At 45.8% G+C, this 19,236-nt stretch overlaps 1 protein-coding gene across 13 annotated transcripts in view; it reads left to right on the top strand.

Annotated features, from left to right (window-relative positions):
• The window catches only part of AGAP1 (ArfGAP with GTPase domain, ankyrin repeat and PH domain 1), a 325,885-nt gene that overhangs the window by 223,914 nt on the left and 82,735 nt on the right, over nt 1-19,236 (top strand). For 11 of the 13 annotated variants that reach the window (XM_077180980.1, XM_077180979.1, XM_077180978.1 and 8 more), the window contains one exon: nt 12,207-12,368. The exons of the other annotated variants lie outside the window; for them this stretch is intronic. In XM_077180980.1, coding sequence (XP_077037095.1) covers nt 12,207-12,368 — 162 coding nt within the window. The remainder of the gene's footprint in view (nt 1-12,206; nt 12,369-19,236) is intronic. 13 annotated transcript variants of the gene reach the window in all.

Genomic DNA, 19,236 nt, shown 5'->3' with positions numbered 1-19,236 from the left:
CTGTTGGAATTCCATAGGCAAGCTCTTGACCAGATCAATTATATAATTTCAACTAGATTTGTAGAATTTTGGAATTGGTTTTGGTCGGTGTATACAGATGGTTTAGGTCAGAAGAGCTTTTTCCTCCTTTTTAAATATGGAAATTTTAACTGAAAAGCAAGTACAGATTCATTTTGTCCCCCCTTTTTTTTTTCTAGCTGCTTTAGAGCTACTCTGGGATTTTCTGTAGTTCTTACTACTTAATGTAATAAAATTCACCATGCATCGTATGTGCACATAGTTTACATTATTTTACACAGGATGGGAAAGGAAACATTCTTCTCCTTTTCATACCTTTTTGTGATCCACAAATTGCTTTTGGCAAAATATTTCCAGAGGGAAACTATAGCAGTTGAGCAGGGTAAACTCTCCTAGTAGCAACTTATTATTTCCTTTGTTTTCTCAGCATACCTTGAGGAAACTTGGCTTATAAAGCACTATTTTCTAACAATTTCTGCAAAGCCATCCCCTTTCAGCATGAGGTTGTGTGCTGAGAAACTTACAGTATTTAAATTTACCTGGCATTCTTGACAAGCTCTCACCTGAAAAAGCCCAGTCAGCCAGAAATATGAAAAAACTCTGTGTAGCAGAGGAAACTGGTAAGTTTTTGGATTTGCTGATCCTGCAGGACTTGAGGCTTCAAACTGGTTTTAATTCAGGCAGGGGACGATGGGGTTTTGCAACCTGTGGTTCCCCAAAGTAATGTAAGGCCTGGAGGGCAGTGGTGATAAATAAGTGCTCTGGAAAGGGGTTTGGAGCATTCATCCAGCTGGTGCTGCCTGCCTGGGGTTTTTGGGAGTGTGACGGCCTCTGGAAGCAGCAGCACCCAGTGCTTACCCCTCCTGTTCTGCAGACCATGGGGAATCTCAGCTGGGTGGGAAACCTTGGGCTCACCATCCCTGGAAGTGTTGAAAACTCTGTGGCACTTAGGAACATGTGCTGGGTTAGGGGCTGGGCCCAAGGGTCTCAGAGGGCTTTTCCACCCTAAATCATGCTGGGGGTCTGTGCCTCTCTCCTGCCCAGCCAGGCCCTGGGTGGCAGCTCAGTGACACCAAACTGGAGATGAGCTGTTGCCATCTGGGCCTGGTGTCCAGCAGAGAGGTGACATCAAAGAGTGAAAGGTGTGAAAGCTGCTCTTCACTTTGTGTCTCTGGTGGCACCAAGAGCCCTCTGAGGTTTGAACTCTGCCATGATGTTGGTTTAGGGAGGACTTTGGGCATTTCTGCACAGCTTGGCTGAGTTTCAGCTGCTTCTCCATTTATCCAGTGCTGCTGCTTAAATCCTTTTTGCAATTCTCCATCTGCTTTTCTTGTTGAAGATCTTCTTCTTTCTGCTTTCCCCTTGATTAAAACACAAAGAATTGTTGCATTCAGCAATTAAATCCTGCTCTTGATTCCAAGACACATGATTTTGCATCCTCAGGTAATTTGACATTGGCAACCTGATGGTGATCTTAATGTTGCTCACAGCCTGGAGTGCCAAATGTCTGTCAGTAAATTGTTCATGGGACTAAATTAACTTCTTGACTGAACTATAAAGCTCTGGGTTTTCCCAGCATTTACTCATGAATGTTTAAATACAGATTTTGCATTTAGTTTGGCTTAGGATTTACACTGAAGTAAAAATGCAAGTAGCATGTTCTTTATAACAGGGGGAAAGGGTGATTTATTCCTGGTTACTGATGTTGATTAATCTGATTTGTTTGTCTGGCAGTGTTCAGTAAATCAGTGCTTTTTCTGCCTGTAGCTGGGCTTGGTTGTCACACATTCTCTGTTATCCCCACTCAGGAGAAAAAAAAAAGAGGGAAAAGCCCTCGAGACAAAGCACTTTACTTTTATTCCTGGAGTTTAGTCTTTAACCTGACAGGATAGTGAGGAGGGTGAATGTTGTCTTCATCAGCTCTTCAAGCTCCTGTCCAAGAAACACTTCCCAAAAGTCAGGGCTTCTCCAGGAAGGCAGCTGGATACCCAGCATGGATGTGTATAGCTCAGACATGTGACATTTGACAGACACAGCCCTTAGAGTCTGCAAAATGTATTCTCTTCTCTGGTTTTGTATTAGAACCATTCTTTTGGATCATTACATAAAAACATTTTAATGTAAGGTGTAAGACTGGAGATGATCATACCTCTGGACAAGGGAATTCTTCATCACCGAGGCTGTCTTGTAATCTCATTTGTATTTAGAAGAGTGTAAGTTTTAAAGGTTTTTATTTTGCATGTTTGCAGTTTTAAGTTTGCTTTAATCTGAAATGTTTGCAGTAATTGCAGGGAATTAAATACATGAGCTAGATTCACACAATATCCTGCAGGAGGTTATGGACTTTGAAAATAAAATCACGTTTGCAGAGAACATTATAAATCGAGAGACACACTCTCAAGTAAACATAGAGGAAAGACATAATACTGCAAGAGCAGAATGTGACATTTTATAAACTCTTTGATTCAAGTAGTGTGCCTTACAAATTTCATAAGCCCACTGAATTCTGTATTTAAGGGCTTTATAAGGAAGACTTAAGGAGGGAAATAAATAAACTTCTCAAATCAGTGAGCTTTTATTTTTCCTTCATCTTTTTATCTTAGTGTAAATAAGCTCCGTTTTTCTAATAGTGTAAATTCTAAATTTATTTTAAGCGTTGTAAAGGTTTAAACACAAAGCTGAGAAAGCAAAATGTTCATGTCCCATGGGAGCAGTTCCTGATTTGAGGATTTCTTCTTTGCACATCCACATTTCACAAGTTCCAGCAGATGCTTCTAACAGTTACATCCTTGTTTAATGTTACATTCTTGTTCGATGTGCAGCCAGGAGTGCAGTGCTTTGTTTTGTAGGGTCTGGAGGAAGAGTGTGCAAGAAGCACACTCAGTGCTTTTATCCCTTGTTGGGCCTTAATGAAGTTTCTGTTCCAATTAAGAGCAGAGCGGTTGCCTCCTCAAGCGTGGCTGCTGCCAGGCTGGGTTTCTCCCCAGCCCACATCAGAGCAGTGGGGTTTTTAGGGATGTTGTGTATTCCTTACCTATGGAACCCAACACTTCAAAGCTTGGGTTTTTTAGGGATGTTGTCTATTCCTTACCTATGGAATCCAACACTTCAAAGCCACCTCAGAGCGCTCGCGGCTCAGGGAGTGAAAGAAGCCTCTGTGCAGGGCCCTGGCCACAGCCTGGGGATTGTTGGGGGCCAGCTGGAGCTCAGAGTTTCCCTTCCTGCAGGTGGGAGAGCTTCCCCTCCCTTTCAAGTGCCCGGGCCCTTCATTTGTCACAGTTGATCTCATCCCTTCATGCAGCTGGGCTGTGAGGAGTATCCAGTGCACTGGGGGCTTCTTTGAGGAAGGGCCCCCACTTATTTATCCCAGAGCTAGAAAGAGGGCTTGATTAAAATTGGAAATGAATACAAAAAGTTTGTGGATGGTAGTTATGCCACCTGACACCTCTGAAAGACAGAGCTTTGTGTTTTAAGAGCTTTGCTTTTCAGCTCTGGGTGTCTACGATAGGAAAATGTTTGATTTTGCCTTTGATTAAGAGCAGGCTTGGTGTTGCTGCCATTATTTCTCTTCCTTTCTGACAGTGCTGCTCATGGCATACATTACCAGGAAAGCCTTAGCTTTTTCCTGCCTAGCATGATGCAATTAACAGCCAATTTGCTATACAGCAATTATTCAGCTTTAATTGGAAAATGTTAATAGTGAAAGTCCCTTGATTTATTTTTTTTTCCCCTCCAAAACGCTGATATTAGGGCTTGTCACTGAAGTCTCGTGGACTGACAGTGGAGAGTTTCCTAACCTCTTCTCAATTACCACAGAGTGGGTTTGAAGCTTGAAGTTATCCACAGGTTATACAGACGGAAGGTTAAAGTACAGGAGTAGAGACGAGACATCTTTCTGGCTCTGAGCATCCTTTGAAGAGACTCAGTTCTTCCTCTCTGTCTTACTTTGCCTATCTTGAAACACAAGGTAAATATTTTAGTAGGAAGTGATTCAGTAAGCCATGGATTCATTATTTTCCAAGTGCCTGCTGACCTGCAGGCTCTATTTCAAAGGAAAATGTTGTTAAATGAGGATTTTTTTTATGCAATGAGAAGACAGCGCTGATGGTTAGATCAGGGTGGAGCTCTGCCCCCCTCTGTGTAATTAAGGTGAATTTAAATGCATCTCATTTTGTCTAAAATAGAATTTGTCACACACTTGTATGTACCTGATTATGATGGAGCTTGTTCACCCAAAATGTGTTATTTTAGTGTGCTCCAAGTGTCTGTTTGTTCCCCATCACCATTCCTGGGGATGGTCCTGGTGGATTTGCCACATCCAGGGTGCTGCAGTTGGCAGCTGTTCTTGAGGTGCCTGATGATCTACCTGGCTTCAGAAGGGGGAGATAGAAACCACTTAGAGCATGAATAATAGAATCACAAATGTGTGAATAATAGAATCACAAAACAAAATGGTTTGGGTTGGAAGGGCCCTAAAGACCCTCCTCTCCAACTTCCCACTTGGACCAGGCTGCTCCAAGCCCCATCCAGACTGGCCCAGACAGACCAAGATGTGACCGGGAATTGAACCAGGAGCTTCTGCCCTGAGGTAGGTGTGTCTTCAAAAGAGCCACCCATCTCCTTTCTCCTACATGGGGAGGGAGCAAATTCCCTGAAATGAGCAGGGAATTAGTTACCTGCAGTGAACCCCCAGAATTTCTGCCTTCTGTGCTGTTTCCCCCTTTCTGTTCCACACCCCAGCTGATGGCCGGGGGAAGCAGTGACACCCACAGCCTTGCACACCCTCTTGGCAGCAATTCAGGGTGACACCACACAGGGCTCACAGGGCTACTGCTGCCCAGTGAAAACCTCCTGCCAGAAGAATGAGGGATGTTCCCTGTACATCTCCACTGCAGATCTGTTCAGCAGGAGCCACCAAGTTACTTTGCCTAGGGTGTGGTGGCATCCTGCAGCATCCCAGACTGGCTTCTCTTTCCTGCTTTGTTGTCCTTATGTGTTCAAACAACTTGTCAGGCTTGATCTTTCCACAGGGCATCCAGAGCAGAGGAGGGGAGTGCAGGGATGTGTCTGTGTAATGGGGGATGAGATAAATTAACAAACCCTGCTCGCTCAGGGAGCAGTTTGTATCATCCCTGCCCCTGACCTAAACCTGCTGCAGGCAAGATGTGTGGAGGAAGATTAGGATCTCATCCCCAGTTCATGTTCTGAGGTTGTAGGTCCTCTAAAACACAGTCTGTGCTTTGCTTGTCACCATCCTGGCAGCACAGGAGAGAATTGTGGAGGAATAGTTGTGTGCTCTCCTTGTGGGAGCTGGTGAATTCTTCCTGGAAATGAGGAGCTTCCTTTGAAAGGGAGCTTCTTTTCTTCCTAGCCATCCTTCAAGTTCCAGGGAGCAGGATGCTGTTTTGCCAGCACTCTAATGTGTTGCTCCTTAGGAGGGAAAATGTACTTTTGTGGGGTTTTTTTAAGCTCTATTGTTGCATTTTCTGCTCTCGTGCTTCCTTTATGATGGCCCAACATTGTGCATTGCTAGGGAATGAGATAGAGGTGATGTGTCTTCCCTTTAGATAAGGGAGATGGTAATGAGGGTCTTTCCAAAATTACTGAAGCCTTCCAGTATCTGTGCCTGAGCATCCTGAGGCTGAGTGTCTCTCCCAAGGCTGTGGATGCTGTCCCTCCCTTGTCACAAAGCAGAAGGGATGCTCATGCCCTGGGCTCTGGAGGTGCAAGAGCCAGACCCTCCAAAAGCAGGCAGATCCCTCTCCTGCTGCCTAGAAGGAAGTTTTGTTTTCCTTGTTTAATGGAATTTGCTCTTAGAGGAAGGGAGTTGTTCAGTGGGGCTTCCTGAGGATGACAGGACAGCTTTGAGATTTGCAGGCTCTGGGCACAAGGCTGCAGAAATGGGAGATGCCATGGAAAGGGAAGGCTCCCAAGGCTCTTTGATGTCCATCCAGAGCCTCCTTTAATTTCCTTCAGTGCAGCAGGTTAATTTAAGCCCTCCATAGCTTGAGTGCCTGAGCTGGGCTCAGCTCAGCAATGACCAGATGCACCTGATTCCTCCAAAGGTGTGAGCTCTCTGTACCTGACAAATATTTGCCTTTTCTTTTTCATCTTGGAGGCTGCAGTCTCGTGCCACCCCTTCTCCCCCACTCCCAAGTGTTTATTACAGCCAGGGACTTGTGCCAAGCTGCAGTTCTGACAGGATTTTAATGTCAGTCCTGTGCATCTGCACTGTGAGATTGCTGCATCCCTTCACTTCGGTCTGAGGCAGAGGAGGAAGATAAAGAACTTGATAGAACATTTATGGTAATAGCTGTAAAGGGAAGCTGGAGAGCAGTGGATTTCACAGCCAGAAAAATCTCAGCTCAGGGAAATGGGTCTGAAATACAAACTACAGATAGTTATAGTCTCTGTTTAAATAAAAGGATTGCTTTTCTCACCTTTATTTAAAACACATGTGTGGAAGATGAAAGTGTCCAGCTATTTTTTTATTATTCAGTCCACCAGCTACCGACATCTTTGCCTTATTTCATTTCAGCACTAATGGCACAGTGAAAGTTCTGAAACACCCTCTTTGGATTCAGCCTTCCTTGGGTCTCAGCAAAGATTCCTGCTGCAGGCAGAGCTGTTGCTGTTGTTTTCGTCATCAGCCCTTTCTCTCTGCTCCTGAACCCGGTGCTATTAATTGTGTTGCTGCTTCTGCTCTTTAATTGATCCCATTCACCGCTCCCGCTTTTGTAACGTCTGACTTCTTGTCACTTGGGCAAATCAAAAACCCAAATTAATCAATCTCCAGCCACTTGAGAATAAGGCCGTGTTGGGGAGCTGGGCTTGACAAAAAAGTCTAATTTCACTTTGAAAGCCTGTTGGAAAATTTTAACAAGAAGATGCAAGAAAAATGTAAACCAGATCAAGCTCGACTTTGGTCTGCGGAGAATAGCGTCACCTGTTGAGTTTGTTTCAAGTTTTTGTAAATAGGTGATTTGACAAAAATATGAAATAAATCAAAAGGCACGGGGATAGAAGGGGTCAGAATATGCTTGGTTCCTCTGCAGATGGTTACACAGGAGAGAGGGTTGTGTGTGTGACACAGAGAATAGCAGCCGTGGGCCAACGACGAAGCTCCGCTCTGGGACTTTTGTGTCCCAGCCTTTGTGCTGTGCTATTCCCGTCCCTCACACCTTGCCTCTTTTCCTGCTTTTCCCACCCCCAGCTCCTTTACCCTGGCCTGGGGTGCTAAGCCTGGCTGATTGTCCCTCATTTCCTTGGCCTCCTTGGTTCCTGTGCTGGCATCTCCTGCACCTCTGCTGCAGGTGCTGAAGGAGTAGTATCTCAGATGGGTTTGGTGAGGGGCTTGGGAATTTGGGATGCAAGGTAGTTGTTTTTCTGTTCTAGGGGCACCAGGAAGCACAGTCTGGGTTTGGATTGAGTTTCAGACAGCTCAGAATTGGGAGTGTTCATCTGGTGAAGAGGAGGCTCCAGGGAGAGCTCAGAGCCCTTCCAGGGCCTAAAGGGGCTCCAGGAGAGCTGGAGAGGGACTGGGGACAAGGCATGGACGGACAGGACACAGGGAATGGCTCCCACTGCCAGAGGGCAGGGCTGGATGGGATATTGGGAATTAGGAATTGTTCCCTGGGAGGTGGTGAGGCCCTGGCACTGCCCAGAGCAGCTGTGGCTGCCCCTGGATCCCTGGCAGTGCCCAAGGCCAAGCTGGACAGGGTTGGAGCACCTTGGGCTAGTGGAAGGTATCCCTGCCCATGGCAGGGGTGGGATGAGATGGTCTATTGGGTCACTTCCAGTCCTGTGATTCAGTGATGATTCTGTTAATTTTCCACCCTTTTCAAATCCAGGAGGACACTCACAAAGTCCTTAGGGGGCACAAATGGAGTTGTCTTTGAGACCCATTTGTCCATCACCTCCAGCTTCCAAATAGCAAAATAATAGAAAAGATAGGAAGTGGGAATTGTTACCTTTTACAAAATATTTGTAACACTGGGAGAGGATATGAAATTGTTTCAAACAGCAAATAAAGCCCAGTACAACACAAGAGCACAGCTCTTGACTCTTCTGAGGATTGGTGTTCATTTAATGTTCTGTGTCTTGACTCTGGGTTGTAGTTGTAGACAAAGTGTTTCTTCTGTTCCACCCCTCCTTTCTTCTACCACAGTTTGTCATACTTGAAAGGAGTTTCTCTCATGACCATAATTGCAAAATGGATCTTGGAGAGAGGCAGACATGGCACTTGCCTTGTGGAGTAAAAGCTGCATTGTCTTTTTTGTTTTGTTTGGTAAATTCTCACGAATGAGGGTTGGACTTGCACAAGCAGAACAGTCTCTGTCTTAATCCACAGGTCCTGCACCTGTAGAGAAAAATGACCATGTGAAGAGCAGAGGGGTGGGGTTTTTATGTCCCATCTCTGCATTACTCGAGGGGTATTTGGTCACCAAGGGTCACCTGTTGCTTTTGGGCATGGAGTGAGATACCACACATACTTACACACCTGCCACCACCTTGGAAGTGTCCAAGGCCAGGCTGGGCAGGGCTTGGAGTAACCTGGGACAGGGGAAGGTGTCCCATGGCAGGAGTTGGGGTGTAAGGTCCCTTCCAAGCCAAATAATTCCATGCTGTGGCTGTGTCAGCTGTCCCTTCCAGCTGAAGGAGTTAATCATGGCGCTGGGGAGGGATGGAGGGCACGAGGAAGGCTCCTGGCAGCTGGGACAGAGCGTGGGCATCTCTGCCTCACTCCTGGAGGTTGCAGCAGCAGCAGGCGTGGGCTGAAACACGAGGATGCTCCACTTGGGGGGAGAAAGCATTTTCCAGCAGCGCTTTGCTGCTCATCACTTCAAAACAGTCACAAAAAACGAGGCTGTGCCGGTCAGGACAACCCCAGCTCCGTGGCAAGGGGAGAGTTTTGTCCTCGGTGTGGTGTCATGGAGCTGTGCACCCTGCAAATGATGACCATCATCAAGGGAAGCTGTGCCCCTGCAGTCCATCAAGAGGCACAGAGCTAATGATGGGCTGGGCAGATAATCGGGGGAGAGTTAATTGTAAGGTTCGATATGGCATCTTGTCAGCAGAGATAAGTTGTCACGTTTTCCACTTGAGCTGAAACTAAATGATTGTAAAATAAGTTATGAGTGTCCTTGGGCCTGTCTGCCAGAATGATGGCTAAGAATACATTCCTGGCCCATCAGTCTCAAGCAGCCCGCTTGATATTTATGCGAACTGAATGTTATTTTATTCCCCCTCTAGTCATGCTTGTCAGCTTCCCGAGTGAAAAGTGAAACTGCTGCTTTGACTCATACTTCAAGTATTGAAGCTCGGAGAGGCTGCAGATTGTTATTATTATTACCAGTATTATATATTTTTTCGGGTGTGTGTTGAACATTGATGCCCGATTGGGAAGAACTAATGGCTGACATTGAGCGTGCGGGATGGCTGCAAAACAGCCCATCCCAGCCCAGTGGAACGCAGCTTATGAGTTCCAGTGCCTCTGTCAAAGCTGCTTGAGATGGGGAGTAATGAGGCGCTTGCTTTTTTAATTTGCCATGCCTTTATCCTTGCCTTTTTCCCCCCCCCACCACCTTTTTTTTTTCTTTTTTCTTTTTTTTTTTAAATATATATTTAATAGTGCCAGCAGTGGTCGTCTGTTCTCAGGCGTGGTAATTGATACCAAATAAAATGCATTATTTGTATTCAGTCAGGAGGATGAAATTGCATTCAGCGGGCTGAAGCCTGAACTCATTTACAGTTTCCCCAAGCCCGAGCTTTCAGGAGCCCTCTTTTCAATTTGAAGAATACCTTGTCAGGCACGAGAAGGAGTGGGAAATGGGAGAGCACAGCGTGGAAGCCCAGTGCCTTTTGATTGCTCATATTTTAAACCAGGGCAATGTTCAATAACTCCCATCCTCAAAGGGTGGGCTCGGAAGCCGGGGATCCGGGGCAGCGGCGCGCCGGCGATACCAACTCGGCTCCCTTCATGAGGGACCAACCTTCCCTTGCTGCTCGAGGGGGAGGGAGAGCTCCAGGCTCCCACTTGAGAGCAGTTTGACCCAAGGACAGCAGGTTATTACCTGGAAGGGGCTGGGGATGACGAGGATTTACCACGGGAGGTTAATTCTTCAGCTCTGCGACGCCAGGCGTCAGCCCCGTACGTCCCTCATTTTTCAGAGCTCTCCAGCAGGTTTTGTTGGGGGGATTTACGGCCTGGAAATTAGACAGAGCTGCCACCAGTGTGTGGATGTAGCCTGATGGGTTTTAACAGGATGTATTCTGTAGTGCTGCCTCAGGATTGTGGGGTTTTTTCACCGTTTGATGGGTGCAGGGCATGGTGGTTGATGCTGCGGGTGCAGAACTCGGATAGGTTTGATTGTTTCAAAGTGAAAGCTGGGAATGAGGTGGGGGAGAAGTGAAGCATTTTGAATCATAGGATCCCAGAAAGGTGTGGGTTGGAAGGAACATTAAGCATCACCTGGTTCTAACACGTCAGAGAGGGACACCTTCCACTGTCCCAGGTTGTTCCAAGCCCCTTCCAGCTGGGCTTGGGACACTCCCAGGGATAGGGCATCCACGGCTTCTCTGGGCAACCTGGGGGTTTTCTCCTTCTGTTGAAGTATCAGCATTGGAAACCTCCAGAGTCAAGCTGGAGATCACTACTGGGGGCTGGCAGAAACCCCAGTGCATCTGTGCTCATGCCTTTGTGTTTCTGGCACCCTCTTCTGCACCTTCTTTCTGTGCCATGGATCCAAAGGGATCTCTGTCCCCTTGGCTGAGAGAATTCCCACCAGGATTTTCACCTGGATTTGCCTCCCTCCTCTCCTGGAGAGACAGCAAACTCTGCCACTTGCACCAGTTGTGGGGCAAATCCTTAAAATATCCTACACTGATACAGAGTAAATACATCCCCATGATTCCCTTTTGGGGTTAAATTCTTGGGAACTGGTTTCAAGCTAGTGGATGCAGGGAAAAGAACAGAAATCCTTAATATCAAGATTAATGTTTGGTTTGGTCTCTCTTGCCAGGCAATTAGCTACATAATTTATCCCCCACTAATAACTTAGAGCACAACTGTGCTTAGGGGGTAATTAGTAAATAAACTTTATTAGGAGGAAAAAGAAAGCAAAATAAGTTGGCTTTTGTCAAACAGGCAGTTCTGTGGGAATTTAACTATGCAAAAAGAATCAAAAGCTATTTTTTTAATAATCTTTGGCTTGATATTTTTCTGACATATTAAGTTAAATGCACTCCTGTTATTACACATAAGCTTTATAATAAGGATTTTTGTTCTTTTTCCCTGTGTCTGCTATTCTGAAACCAATCACCAAGTATTTAACCCCAAAAGGCAATCATGGGAATGTATTTGCTGAAAATCTGTCTGGGAGATTTTAAGGATATGGCACATAAATGCAGTCCTGATACTGCACTAAGGTGCAATATGGTATTTAAGCAAGGTTCTGGAAATGGCTTCACTTTCCATAATAGCAAGCACTTTCCTTTAAGTGTAGGTTTTATGTGGAATTTTATAATTAAAATCCAAACCAAGCCAGTAATTAAACAAAAATCATATTACCAACCTTGGGGGGAAATCCTGGATTAAGGTTACTTGAATATTTACTATGTGGAAGGACCCAAGTTCTTAAAATTGTTGGAGTTAATAAAGCAGGAAACTGAGCAGAGTAACATGGGATTATTTATTTTCCTTGGGAGCAGGTAGGAAGTGAGGAGCAGGTAGGAATTTGTCACACAGTTATTACCTGTACCAGGTGCACATTACCTACCTTATTTTCCACATTTATTGCCATCACCAGCTTTTCAGTGGGTGTCTGTCTGATATTAATGACAGCCGAGAACATCCAGAGGATCCAGAGATATCTCTGTTTATGTATTAAAATGTCCAAGTGCTACACAAATTAATTTGAGGCTAGGGAAGATCTTTGGAGGAATTGGAAGCAATAAAGTGCTTTCCCATTGTTTTTGTGCATTCCAGCTGGCCTGCCCCTAAAATTGCTGCTGAGTCCTGTTAATCTAAGAGGACTTGAATCAGTTTTCTGGAAAAAACAACGGACATTGTTTGGAGAGTCTCCTTAAGGAGCTCAAGAACGTATCTGCCGACAGCCAGGGCTTGTAAGCTTGGATTCTAACAATCACCTCCTTTCAATCTCACAGCATTTTGATCTTTTCTGCTGCAGACACGGGCCTGGGAGATTCAGTGTGCTCCAGCCCCAGCATCTCCAGCACCACCAGCCCCAAGCTGGACCCCCCTCCTTCCCCCCACGCCAACAGAAAGAAGCACCGCCGGAAGAAAAGCACAAGCAACTTCAAAGCTGATGGCATCTCGGGCACGGCTGAGGGTAGGTCCCACCTCAAAATCCAAGGCTGAATTCTGAACATTTTGCCATTCCAAGGAGTGTTGTTAGCTCAGCACCTGTCACTGTAGGACACGAAATAACATGACACACACATACAGCTCTTCCAAGGAAAAAGAGAATTTTTTCATTTTTTGACCCCAACGTTTATAGATTTCCAAAAGTGACAGTGGATTGGAGGGTGACAGTGCCACCTCTCCAATGACACTGGACAAACCAACAGTCCATCAAATTTCTCCTCCTCCATAAAAGAATGCAAAACAATGAGTTATTTACAGAAAGTGTAAATAACTTATTGTTTTGTATTCTTTTATGGAGGAGAAATGTAAACATGAGAAGGCTTAGAAAATCCTAAAAAATCAGGGTGACAAGCACCAGCCTCAGCTCTGAATGCACAGGGGAAAGGAAATTGTGAGAAATTGAAGCGTGAGCTTGTGAGGATGGAGCTGAAGCAGCTGAGGCATCACAGTGGTGAATTCAGCTGCCTGCAATGTGTTTAGAACCCTTTTTTTTTTTTTTTTTAATAAATCAGAGTCCCCAAGTTAATATGGAGCATCGTTAGGTGTTGAGGTAAGGAAGAGGCACACTTGGAAGGTTAACAAGGAGGAAAAATTCAGATTCACTCCCTAGCCCACAGATCACGTCAGAACTTGTGTATTTTTTTCAGTATTATTAAATCTTGTGTTATCACATCTCCTCAGGCACATCCTGAGCTCTAGAATGGCCAACACTTCTGATGCCTCTCATTGTTTGAATATTCAGCTGCTTGTGGAAAGCTTGTGTTATTTGAGGATAAAAGGGAAAAGGGGAGAGTTTAAATGTTTGGGTTCTTTTTTTTTATGAGCCAGAAAGCAAAAGCCAAAAAGAACTTCTTTTTCTCCCTTAGTTTAGCTTACTATTGCCACAGTGCTGTAGCTGTTCAATGCCCTTCTGAAGGGGTAACAATGTGTACAGGAGCCAGGTATGATATAAAACATGCTTGCAGCTTTAGAAAAGAAGAAAAGAAACATGCTAGGATTCAACCAAAAGAGCTCCAGAAAAAGAAAGATGAACAAGGGTGGTTGGAGGGCTCAGAAACTGGGGAGTCAACACATAAGGAGAGATGAAAAAGGGAGACAATGGAATAACATTGTGGGAAAAGGGGAGTGTTGAGTAAGAAAAAGATGTGGTTGTAAGCATGAGAGAGTAAAAAACAGCTAATTCAGTATCAAAGAATGTTGGAACAAGTTCTGAAAAAAGGATGACAATTGCAGACAGCTGAAGAGACATTAAAAATAGATGTGATAATAGTATACAACTGAGAAGGGGCATGTTAACTACTACTTAGTCATCCTTATTTTCCATTTATTTAATTTCTCAATTGCACTTCTATCACATCCGGAATTTATTTCTCCAGCTATCTATACAAATCCTTTTTTAAAAAGCCATCAGCTTTTTTTCATAACAGCTCCTGTTGTGTTCTCTTTCCAGTCATTTAACTATCTTTGCTGTTAGTTTCCCCCTAGTTTATGGCCCGAAGCCAAATTTTAGTTCAACCTTTCGTTTTTAATTTGTCCTTTTCTTTTTATTTTTCTTTTAAAGAAACCCTTTTACACCACTTATTTTCAAACCTCAATGGCAAATTACAGAGGGGATTTTTCAGAGCTTTCACCATTGGCCCAAGAATATTTTGTTGAAGTCAAAATGAATCAAGACCAGCTGGATATCGAGAGCCTTTGAAAAATCTCTCTCTGAGCAGTTAATAGGTGTATGTTTTCTTTCTCCTGGGGAGATTGTTTTCACAAGGCATTGGAGCCTGTGTGGTCCTGGGCTGCAGGCACAGACCCAGAGGGAGCAGTTTGCACGTGGCTCTCTTGTCCCTGATGTCCCTGTTCTGATTGCAGAGTCCGTCCTTCATCCTCCTCTGTTTCCTCTTCCTCTCCTTCTCCTCCTCTTCCAGCATCACACCGTGTTACCTGAAATCCTCTTGCTATAACTCAAAAACTGTCCCCTCTCATGGAAATGCGATCAGTGTGCTTCCAGAAAGGCAGGAGGTTGTTGGCAAGCAGCAGCTCAGTAACACCCAGGGAGCTCAAAGGGAGTAGAAGCATTTAGGGTGGAAAAGCTCTCTGAGATCATCCAGTCCAACTGTTCCCCCAGCACTACCAAGGCCACCACTCATCCCTATCCCCAGGTGCCACTAAATCCCTCCTGGGATGGGGACTCCCCCACTGCCCTGGGCAGCTGTGCCAGGGCTGGACAGCCCCTTCTGTGAAGAAATATTCCCCAGTGTCCACCCTGAGCCTGCCCTGGCCCAGCCTGAGGCCGTTCCCTCTGCTCCTCTCCCTGTTCCCTGGAGCACAGCCCGACCCCCTGGCTGTGCCCTCCTGGCAGGAGCTGTGCAGAGCCACAAGGGCCCCCTTGAGCCTCCTTTGCTCCAGGCTGAGCCCTTCCGAGCTCCCTCAGCCCCTCCTGGGGCTCCAGCCCCTTCCCCAGCTCCATCCCGTCCTCTGGACACTCTCCAACAGTGCCACCCCCTCCTTTACAGTGTTTGTACCTCTGCATGAACCCATCAGCTTCCTGTCACCTGCCTCTTCTCACATGTCTTCTGAGGCAGAAGGTTCACTCTTCTGTGTGAAGAGAAGGGTGTTCTATTCTGTTCAGGACTTGCCAGTTGTGTCTCAGGAGTATCATAAAATGCAGGTGCACCAATGAGGGCAGGAATGATGCATCTGATTCCATCTTACTAGAAGGCTAATTATGACTTTATTATACTATATTATATTAAAGAATACTATACCATACTAAAGAATACAGAAAGGATACTTACAGAATGCTAAAAAGATAACAATGAAAACTCCTGACTCTGTCCAGAGTCTGACACAGCTTGGCCCTGATTGGCCAAGGAGCCAAAACAACTCCCAGCAGAATCCAATGGAACAATCACCTGTGGGTAAACAATCTCCAAACACATTCCACATGTGAACCCAGCACAGGAGAAGCAAATGAGAGAAGAATTGTTTTCCTTTTCTCTGAGGCCTCTCTCGCTGCTTTTCAGCTTCCCAGGAGAACAACACTGGGTGAAGGGATTTTTTCAGAGGATGTGAATGGCACACAGGAGGGCCTCTGTGGCTGTTAAATTCTTTAGTTTCTCACCATCTCTCTCAAGCACAGCCCTGCTGCTGAAAAGCAGCACTTTGGCCACAAGAGCAGAGTGAGGAGTTTCCTGTGGGCATGCCAGGGCTCTGGGCAGCCTTCAGCAGACAGTTAATCTGGCTGGTCCTTGAATCCTGGAATCCTTGGCGGGGCTGGGAGGGGATGGCTGACAGCGAGGCCAGGCAGCCTCGTCCGTCAGCGCGAGCTGAAGGAGAAGCAATGAGGCGTGCTCCAGCTCCCTGTCCTTTTAGGAGAAGGGCATCTCACAAAGAGTGATAGTGGCTGGAGATTGCCTCTAAGGACATCCTAGCAAGACTCAGAAAGGCTGGGGGGGGGCTGCTCTGCCCAAATCCTGGCAGCCTTTGGGTTTTCTGGGAGTTGTGTTGGTACAAGGCAGAGCCACCGAATCGTTGAGGTTGGAAAAGGCCTCAAGGATCCTCGACTCCAGCCAGGTTCAGGCTGTTCTGGGTGTTCTCTCCAAGCAGTTGAATGTCAGAGGAGTTTAGGTTGGATCTCAGGGAAAGGTTCTTCCCCCAGAGGGTGCAGGGAATGGTCCCAGCCCCAAGGCTGCCAGAGCTCCAGGAGGGTTTGGGTACCACTCCCAGGGTGAGATTGTTGGGATGTCTGTGCAGGGCTAGGAGTTGGATCAGTGATCTTTGTGGGTGCCTTGCAGCTCTGGATATCCCATGATTCTATGGTTTCCACATCTGTCTTGCACTTCAAAGCTGTTTTCACTTCTAGTTATTTCCTTGTTCTCCAGTACTTGGCTACAAATCTGTCCAGTGACCTAAAAAATTCCCTTGGGGATTTTTCTCCCCCCACCATAACGTAGATTTGCACCCTCAGAGGATTACTGCACTTTTGAAGACCAAAAATCCAAAATAGGCCATCAAAGGTGTTCTGGGAGATGCAAACACTTTGATCAAAGTGTTTGAGATGCTGCAAATTGGCTCCAGAAGCCTGTGGTGGGAATTGTGGGAGAACCCATGGTCTTCCTTCCTTCCTCCTGGAAATCCTGGGCTCCTTGTGCAGAGGAGGAGGAGGAGGATCCTCCTGCAGTCGCTGTTCCCAGGCAGGTACAATGGATCAGAGTTAAATGGTGTGGGTCATTCTAGATTTTGTGTTGCCTTCCTTTGGTTCCAGGCACGTTTCAAGTGTCAGCTTTCAAACAGGAATTCTGAATTCCTTCATTTTCGTCTGCACCAAAGCTGAGGTGTTCAATGAGGTTTAAATCTGGTCTTCAGCAAACTGGAGCATTTTTGCTGCACTTTGCAGGGCTTTTTTCCCCTCCTTGAACGTGCCTGCTTTGATCATTGACCTCTGCCCAAGTATTCAGATATCATGATGATGGACACTGAGCTCAGGCTGGTTCACCAATTCCAAGGCCTGATGCTCATCCCTTTTATGCCCTTCCATAAAGGTCATGCTGATTCTTCTCTCTCCACACTATCTGCACATGCACAGCCCTCTCTTTCTGGGATGGGTTCTTTCATCTCACTTGGTTTATCTTCCTGCAGCTTTTCTGAGACAATGCTCACAGCAACACAAATGCTGAAGCACCTGCACTGCGCTTGGAGGAAAATTAAAATTCCATTCCTATCTCAGAAAATCAGATTCTTGTGATTTTTTTTTTCCCAGGGAGAAGTTTTTCAGTTCTCTGTGCTGAACTTGTCACTGAAAAAAAAATCCCTTGGTGTTTTTGAGGGTAGCAGCAGGAATGCTTACATTAGGCAAGGTGCCAGCAAGCAGCAGTTTTTTCCTCACCATGCTGCCTGAAGTTGCTCAGAGCAGGATTAGGCAGAGCTGTGTTTCAAAGAGGAATGGCTGCTCAGAGCCTCATCTGTTTGGGTCCCCTTGTGCTGCTGCACTTCCTGGAACAGCCAGAGATAATAGGAAGGCTTTTCAGCTGGAAAACAAGCAGAAAAATTAAAAAGCTTTCTTGGAAATGCTCTTCACAGAAAGATCTTTCCCAGTGTTTATTTTTCTTACTCTTGTTAGTTTAAAAGCTTGATGCCTGTGCCAGCTTGAGCCTGCCTCCCCTCCATCCATCTCTGGGATTTTAGGAAAGCCCCAGGCTGCCTTTCAGCACTGGGACCATCCCTGCTCTCCAAGGTTTTCATTAACAGGAGATCCAGCCAGTGTGTGCTGTAGGGCCAGCACCACCACATCCCAGCGGGATGGGTACATCCGCTCCTTCCCTTGGGAAAACCAAAGGATCATGGACTGGGCTGGGTTGGAAGGGACCTCAAAGCCCATCCTGGGGTGGGACACGGGCAGGGACACCTTCCACTATCCCAGGCTGCTCCAAGCCCCATCCAACCTGGCCTTGGGCACTGCCAGGGGTCCAGGAGCAGCCACAGCTGCTCTGGGCACCCTGTGCCAGCCTCTCCCCACCCTCCCAAGGAAGAGAATTCATCATTTCCTGTCTCAGCATCCTGGGGCAAACCCCCCCAGCTCTGCTCCGTGGGCGCAGCTGGAGCTGGGAAGCGGCACCTGAGGAGCAGCAAGGGTGAGCAGCAACTGCAGGGAGACTTTCCAAACTCTCTGAAAGCCATGTTCTTCTTCATCATTTGGTTCTAAAGAGGTTTTGAAGGACAAAGAAGGACCTTTTATGTTTCTTCTCAGAACTGTTTTGTTAGCACAAAGGTATTTGTTCTCTGCCCCTTGTGCAGTAATTGCTTTTCCTGGTGCTCTGTGCAGTCCAGCCCCAACTCCAGGTTTACACTTTCTGGCTTTTAGCTAAAGGATGAACCCCACTTTACTGAGAAATCCTATATTTTTTATTTTCCTTGGGTAAACTGGTAAAGATCTTTTAAAAACCCTTGTTTTTTAAAAACACACGTTATGTGTCACTGTGTGTTGAAAATGAGCCCTGGTTACGCAGGAAATTAAAATATATTCATTTGTTTTCTGTGGAAAAGGTTTAGTGACACCTCTCATTTGTTCTTTTAGCAATAAGCAAAACCATCAGTGCTTTCAGCTGGTGTCTCCCTGTGTCCCTTTCAGCCACCCCACAACCAGAATGACAAGGTGAATTAGAGAAATGCAGTTCTCTGTATAACACCTGAAATTTTGCTTCTTTTAAGTGAAAAGACCAGAAGCAATACAGGGGTCACTGAAATGCATGGAAAAGCTGTGGGTATTTCCCCTGCAGCCTCCCACCCTAAGCTTTCCTGAGCATCCTGGTGATTTGCCTGCTGGCATCATACCCGGAGGTGATTTAAATGTTCTTGGTACCACATTGTGGTGTCCTCCACACAATTTTAACAAACATTTCCTTGGGTGCAGTGTTTAGGAAGTGTGGTGGCCACGCTGAACTAAAAAATTCTATCTCTCTAAGCATGTTAAAAAAAAAAAAGTCATCTGGGATTTTTGGAAGTTTAGTGGAAACAACTCAAGAAGCAAAAGTGGGAGAGCAAATTCCTCCTTTGACAGATGAACTTGACATTTTTAATGCTAATACTTACTTATCATGCACTGAATTAAGCACCATGATGAAGGAGGGTATTTTTACTTGCTGCTCTTAGATATATTTTTTTTTTCTTTTTTTTTTTTTTTTTTTGCTTTTTTTTTTTTTTTTTTTTTTGCTTTTTATGGTCTGGAAGAAACCTTCTGACATTGTCAGAGGACAGCATGTTCACAAACCTTTCCAGCACAAAAAGCCACAGCGTCGTCACTGCCTTTTCTCTGAAATGTAATATCTTGACCTGCAGCTGCA

This window comes from Agelaius phoeniceus, chromosome 7 (assembly GCF_051311805.1).
Source record: "Agelaius phoeniceus isolate bAgePho1 chromosome 7, bAgePho1.hap1, whole genome shotgun sequence".
NCBI classification, from domain to species: domain Eukaryota; kingdom Metazoa; phylum Chordata; class Aves; order Passeriformes; family Icteridae; genus Agelaius; species Agelaius phoeniceus.
Note: the sequence above shows the minus strand (reverse complement) of the source record. Positions and strands in the feature narration are given on the sequence as shown.